This window comes from Xenia sp. Carnegie-2017, unplaced genomic scaffold (genome assembly GCF_021976095.1).
Source record: "Xenia sp. Carnegie-2017 unplaced genomic scaffold, XeniaSp_v1 HiC_scaffold_23, whole genome shotgun sequence".
Classification (NCBI taxonomy): Eukaryota; Metazoa; Cnidaria; class Anthozoa; order Malacalcyonacea; family Xeniidae; genus Xenia; species Xenia sp. Carnegie-2017.
In genome coordinates this window covers 16,013,382-16,020,373 of record NW_025813486.1, presented here as the reverse complement: position 1 = coordinate 16,020,373, position 6,992 = coordinate 16,013,382, and the positions used below count along the sequence as shown (strand labels likewise).

General features: G+C 36.1%; 1 protein-coding gene across 1 annotated transcript; it reads left to right on the top strand.

Annotated features, from left to right (window-relative positions):
* Window positions 1–4,499: 4,499 nt before the first annotated feature.
* LOC124449231 (G2/M phase-specific E3 ubiquitin-protein ligase-like) lies at window positions 4,500–6,511 on the top strand. Its single transcript, XM_047000172.1, has 4 exons — window positions 4,500–4,659; window positions 4,729–4,826; window positions 4,902–5,032; window positions 5,125–6,511. Exons 1-4 carry the CDS (start codon window positions 4,500–4,502, stop codon window positions 6,509–6,511), a joined length of 1,776 nt encoding a protein of 591 aa, XP_046856128.1.
* Window positions 6,512–6,992: the final 481 nt, after the last annotated feature.

Below are 6,992 nucleotides of genomic sequence, written 5' to 3'. Positions count from 1 at the left end.
TATGAACTCTGACCTTACCCCATCGACTCGTGACACCATTTTTATCACATACTTTTTGCATAGCCCCGCAGAACTCCAAGCCAGGGTCGACTTGTAAAACTTTAGGCCATCGAAGAGGCCCACGGGCATAAATAGACTCTAACGCCTTCCCAACCTGGGTGGCTGTCTTGTCTGTGATTGCCTGGGCCTCCTTATACTGACTAACTACGTCGACGACCATCAATGCGTATTTGAATGTGCGTCTTCCGACTCGATCGTGAGCCAGATACAAGAGATCGGCCTGGTGGACCTCATTCGGGGTGCTGATGTCAAACTTAGGAAACAATTTCAAGGAGTTTGTCACAATTACAAGAAAAAGGGACACTGCTAGAGACTGTCCAGAACGTTATAAAAGAGGGAATAAGCAACAACATGGTGATCAAAATAAGGGATCCGTCCATTGTGCAGAGAAAGATGAAGCTGATCTTGATCAAGAAGCTTTAATTACATCCAACTGTGGAGATAATGTCCACTGGATTGTAGACTCTGGGGCTACTCAGCACATGACATACCAAAAGAACTGTCTATATGATTATGTGGATTTCAAGAAACCATGCATTGTAAACCTAGGTGATGATCAAACCATATCAGCATACGGAAAAGGATCATGCAAAATTTTGGCAGATATCAATGGTCGTACCCAAAATATTAGTCTTCGTGAAGTACTGTATCTTCCAGAATTAGGAAAAAACTTGTTATCTGTAAGAGCAATGACAAGATTGGGCGCCTCAATAAAGTTTCATGGAAATGAATGCTTAATCTCAAGAAATGGAAAGTTATTGGTAAAGGTGAGATATGTGGAAAATTATTTGTGTTAAAAACTATCGGTGATGAGCAAGTCAACGTTGCGAAGAAAATGTCTCAGGGAGAATTATGGCATTGTCGGTTTGGGCATTTGGGATATGATAACATTTCGAAACTTGCTAAAGGTAATATGGTTAAAGGAATGAATAATTTTGAAGAAGATGAAATCAAGTCTGTGTGTGAATCATGTATTTTGGGGAAACAACATAGGACTCCCTATCCAAAGAACGACCCTCACCGAGCAGAGAAGTCATTCGAAATTGTTCACAGTGATGTGTGTGGTCCAATGGAGATACCATCTCTTGGAAAATCTTTATATTTTGTCACATTTATTGATGACCTTTCCCGATATACACAAGTATATTTTATCAAACAGAAAAACCAAGTCCTGGAAAAGTTCAAGGAATTTGTAAACTATGCTGAGAATTCTGGAAAGAAGGTGAATATCTTGCGCACTGATAATGGAGGTGAATACTGCTCTAAAGAATTCAATTCATACTTGAAAGAAAAAGGCATAACACATCAAACCACTGTCCCCCACAATCCAGCACAAAACGGAGTGGCTGAACGGATGAACAGGACACTATTAGAAACTGCTCAATCGATGATGGCTCATGCAGACATTCCCACTGAATTCTGGGCTGAGGCTGTGAGCACAGCAACCTATATAAGAAACCGAAGTCCTAACACTGCTGTGAAAGAGGTAACACCATTTGAATGTTTCTTTCGATATAAGCCCGATGTGTCAAGCATGAAGGTATTCGGTTGCTTAGCTTATGACCATATTCCTAAAAGCAAACGGAAGAAATTAGACGCTAAATCCTCAAAATGCATATTTGTGGGTTACCCTGAAGGTACAAAAGGATTCAAATTGTACAATCCAGAAACAAAGTCATTCATCAAGAGCCGAGATGTAATTTTTGATGAATGGAAGTTTTACAACTTTGACAATATGAATTCAAACACTGCTAATACTTTTGAGATACAGACACCTTTTATGCAAACAGATGATGATAACGAAGAAAATGATGATCGTGCTGTAAGAGAAGATAATATTTTTAATCCTGAACCTAATAATCCAGTGGGAGAAACTTATGAAGAAACTTTTATGCAACAAGTTAAGAATCTGAATTCGCGAAGAGAATGAAGACCCCCTGTTAGATACCCCGATGAAGAGGTATATGTTGCAGATGATCTCACTGCAGATATTAACGAACCCAGGAACATTAATGAAGCATGGTCATGTGATCAGAAAAAGGAATGGATTGAAGCCACTGATGCTGAGTATATTTCACTGATGGAGAATAAAACGTGGGAGCTGGTAGCTTTACCCAGTGGAAAGAATGTAGTTGGAAGTAAATGGGTTTTCAAGGTCAAGCGGAATGCTGATGGATCGATTGAGAAATTCAAAGCGCGTCTGGTAGCCCAAGGATACTCGCAAGCTGCGGGAGTTGATTTCCAGGAGGTATTCTCGCCTGTGATACGCAACACTTCAATGAGGTCTTTACTTGCTCTGGCTAACTCTCTGGATTGGGAAGTTCATCAGATGGACGTAAAGTCAGCGTTTCTACAAGATCTGAATGAAGAGATTTACATGCGTCAGCCAGATGGGTATGTTGATAAAGGTAATCCTAATCATGTATGCAAACTGAAAAAGAGCTTGTATGGCTTAAAACAAGCAGCTCGATGCCGGAATTCCTCAATAGATCATTACTTGAAGACAAGTGGGTACAAACAAGCCGATTCAGACCAATGTTTGTATATGAAATCGATCAAAGCAAAGGATGGGAGAATCAATTTTGTCATTCTGTCCATTCATGTAGATGATATTTTACTTTTCTCCAACAATATCGATATGTTAAATAAAGAAAAGTTATTAATTGGCAAACGATTTAAAGTTCAAGACTTGGGTGAAGTGAACTATGTTCTCGGCATGGTAGTTAAACTTGACCAGAAGTCAAGAAAGCTGACCATTAGCCAACCAAAATATCTTGAAGGTATTCTCAAGAGATTTCAAATGGAAAATTGTAAACCCGTCAGTACACCAATGGAAGCAGGAAAACAGTTTTGTGCATTATCCGAAGATGAAAAGCCCATTAATGTTCAAGAGTACCAAAAGATGATTGGATGCCTTACATATGTTTCTACGGCAACATGTCCCGATTTAGCAAGTGCAATTGGAATTCTGGCAAGATACATGTCTAGACCTGGAATGGAACATTTCAAAGGAGTAAAAAGAGTTTTAAGATATATTAAAGGGACTATTAATCATGGTCTAGTATTTAAAGCTAATGAAGAAAAGCAAACGATCATTGGATATTCTGATGCTGATTGGGGAAACGATTTGGATACGCTCTTTATGTAACTTAAACTATTAAATATATGTCGTTTTGCTTGTGCTTTAACAATAAATTAATAAATAGCCCTTTGGAATTTATGGCAAACAATCTGGTATGAGCCGTAGATTAACACACCTTTACATCTCTACATGAGGTGTTCAGTTACAAAAGGGGTCAATATGTGACATGGGACAACATTTCATGTATGTGAAATACTCAGGTTTAATACCATTTCAGTCAAATTGTCAAAATAAAAAGCTTCATGGATCAGAAGACTCAAAATCACAGGTTATAGTAAACAGCTTCTCATGTAATCAATGTTAGTTTTCTCAAATCTTAAACAATATGTAGTATAACTGTCCAATGATTGAATGATCACTGATCATAAACTGAAAAGCCCCAAACATTTGTTTATGATAAAGTAAATGATAGTATGGCGCCTTATGGCTACAAATTTTTTGTCCATTGAAATATATTTGCAGGAATGTAGGATTTCGCTGCCATATAACAGCCACGATTCCCCAAGCACTAAAGAAATCATAGCTAAACGTCCTTTGGCAACAACAATTTTAGAAGCATCAATCTGCTTACCATATGCCATATTGACATAAATCGCATCACACACTCGCATAAATTGACTTTGATATATTACATTCATGCATACACTTCACTTGTCCTTTACTTACTATTTTGGATGTAAAATTTCTGCCGATAAAACTCAAAACAATGTTGGCTTTCTTTTGAACATCAATGACTGAAATGTCGCTCGCGAGATCGTCTTTGCCAAGCATTTACAATTTATCCATAAATTTTGCACCCTCTTGAAAAAATTCACAGTTTCGACAGCAGTATTCATGTCAATATATGAATTTGAAAAAGATTTCCATAAATTCCATCTGATTGTAGTTTATTTTCTATCATGCTTATAAAAATTACTATGAAACGTATGAGGCGCCGTTCGGTGCAAAAATCAAAAATGTTATTCTCATGGATTGAATTGCTCTCACCACACATTGAATTCGTTATCCACATGATTCATAGACTGAAATCCTTTCATTCCATATTAAAAAGCCATAGACTTTTGATTTTGCTAAATTTTCACCTTGTTTTTTAAAAATCTCACTTTGTTTTTGTATAAATTTCACTTTGTTTTTGTAAAAATCTCACTTTGTTTTTGTATAAATCGCACTTTGATTTTGTTTAATCTCACTTTAATTTGTGAAAATCTCACTTTGTTTTTCTGAAAATCTCGATGTGGTTTTGCATAATTTTCAAAATATTTATCATATTCATCATAAGCAATTTCATAATAACAAAATGGCGGGCAGTGAAACGAGCAGTTACTCTATCATTGATACAATAATTAACAGCCAAAACTTTCGGGATAGTTTGTCACGAGCATTTGATGCTTCGCAGAATACTAATGCTGCATCTTTTAATAATGTCGAATCCGAGGTTTCGTCGATATTTCGTCCTCGTGGGGCTGCTGCAGTGAATAGACAAGAAGTTGACTCGCAATGTGAAAATGTGTAATTGACTTGCAAAGTGAAATGCAATGTCAATCTTCTACCTGACATTTTAAGTAAAATATTTGCAACAAAATCCATTTATCTCAAACCATCTAAAAGTCTGGTGGGAATAAAGGTATTATTATTTTAGATGACTTATGTTTTTTGGCTAGCTTTGCTGTTGTGCTTACTTATCGCACATTTTTTTAAGATTGAGTCTTGTAGTAGTGATGAAGATTTTGATGAGCTACCTTCTACATCAAGAAGACTGGATTCTGAAGAATCTTGCACTAGTACAAACAAGAGTTCAAAGAAACAAAAGATATCAGATAGTATTGATGGGTAGGCTGCAATAGTGTTTAAACTTGTTGCATATGCGCATTAAATCTTTCACATTCTGAACAAATTATTACTGTTTTGTTGCATTTTTGTAGAATTGAAATGAGGAATGTGTTCCAAAGCAGAGATGTAACAGAGCATCATGAAAAAGCAGCAGATCATCCAAGTGAAAATTGTTTGCAACATCCTGGAAATTTAGTGGAAGGTAATGATTGCTGCCTTGATGATTTGTATGCATCACTACTCTTTGATGAAGTCAATAGTGATATAATTGTTGATGCTGTTGATGTTAAAGATAACGATGATCAAAATCAGTCTGCAACAAGTGTTGGCCCTTCCAATTTTGACGAATTAAATCTTAAAGAAATTCTTGAGCAAAAGTCACAAAGCATTTCTAATTCTCAAATTTCAAAGTTTAATATTTGTCGAAATAGTATTTGGGAAGGAACAAAACGTGCAATGTTGAGAAAGTCATTTAGTCCAGAAAATAGGATGTCAGTGAAATTTACTGATGACATAGGCGTTTCTGAAGGTGCGGTTGACCAGGGTGGTCCAATGAGAGAATTTGTAACTCTTGTGCTGGAATATATTACTAATTCTGAGTTATTTACTGGCCCCAATGAGAAAAAAATGTTGTCTTGTAATGGAAGATGTTTGGAGGAATCTGAATACTTTCTGGCAGGACAATTTTTTGCAATATCTCTTGTTCATTGTGGAATTGGGCCAAGGTGCCTCAGACCTATCCTTTTTGAATGTCTGATTGGGTGCCCAGACAAAGTTTCTGTTTCTGTTTTTGATATTGATGACATAGACATTCGAATGAATCTTCAAAACTTACTTCAAGCCAAAACAGTTGAGGATGCGCAAAATTTGATGTGTTCTTCTAACATAGAAACACTACTTCATTTCTCGGGAAATTTCCAGATGGTAAGGACATTGGAAGATGTAAAAAACGTTGTGAAGGCTTCTGCTTCATGGTATGTTTTAGGTAGAACCCGTACACCTTTAGAAAGCTTCAAAAAAGGGTTGGATTCTTTTGGCATTTTAAAAAGTATGACTGAAAATCCATCTGCTTTTAAACCCGAAATGTGTTATACAGCCCAGATTATTACTGGTGACATAATGGAAAGTCTTTTCATTATAAACCGAAGTGAAGTTGGGTCCAACAAATATGAGTTGGAAAATAGGTTACTGTCATTTTGGCAGGATCTTTTAGTGGATATCGAAGAGGGAGAAACAAGCATAACGTTTTCTGACATTATTTATTTTGCATCAGGATACAAGGTTATTCCACCTATTGTCTTTACTCCTGAGTTGAAATTCTTGCACCATGTTGAAAATGATGGTGAATTGTCGAAGTACCCAAAATCAAATACTTGTGGTGCCATTTTATATCTTCCAACATGTCATCAGTCTTATGTGGAATTCAGAAATTCAATGATTTTCGCCATTCTAAATTGCAGAGGTTTTGGGATCCCTTAATGGAATGCTAATAGGATCATGTTTCGCTTCTTTGTTTTTAAAATGAACATTGTTTTTTAATGAGTTGCTAAATTGCTATTTAAAGCATCTGACTACAAAACATTTTGGGGGAGGGAATTGAGTATTTCAATGAAGATTTCTCACTTTTGCTCAATGTTTGTAAAATATTAACAGTTGGTTATGTATCTTGAAATACTTATTTATATTTTAGCATTCTCAAGGACGTCATTTTGCTATTTCTATCTAACACAAGTTTAAATTTATGAACAAATGTTTTGTTGCTTGTTTAAAAAAGCAGTTTTTTGTTGTGACAATATTAATTATGTTCCGAATGTAGCTGTGGAATAATATTGTTAAGGAAATTCGTTGTGTTTATGAAATGATTTACACCAAAATTGCCATCATCTTCTAACGGGTGTATTTGTTCATTTAATTGCTGCATCCTTACTTCATTTGGTGAAAATTCAAATGCTGGAACCTC

Coding starts and splice junctions, on each gene's coding strand:
- LOC124449231 (XM_047000172.1), top strand. CDS start 4,500: ATGGCGGGCAGTGAAACGAGCAGTTACTCTATCATTGATACAATAATT. Junction 4,660..4,728: donor TTCGTCGATATTTCGTCCTC/GTGGGGCTGCTG, acceptor TGACTTGCAAAG/TGAAATGCAATGTCAATCTT. Junction 4,827..4,901: donor AAAGTCTGGTGGGAATAAAG/GTATTATTATTT, acceptor CATTTTTTTAAG/ATTGAGTCTTGTAGTAGTGA.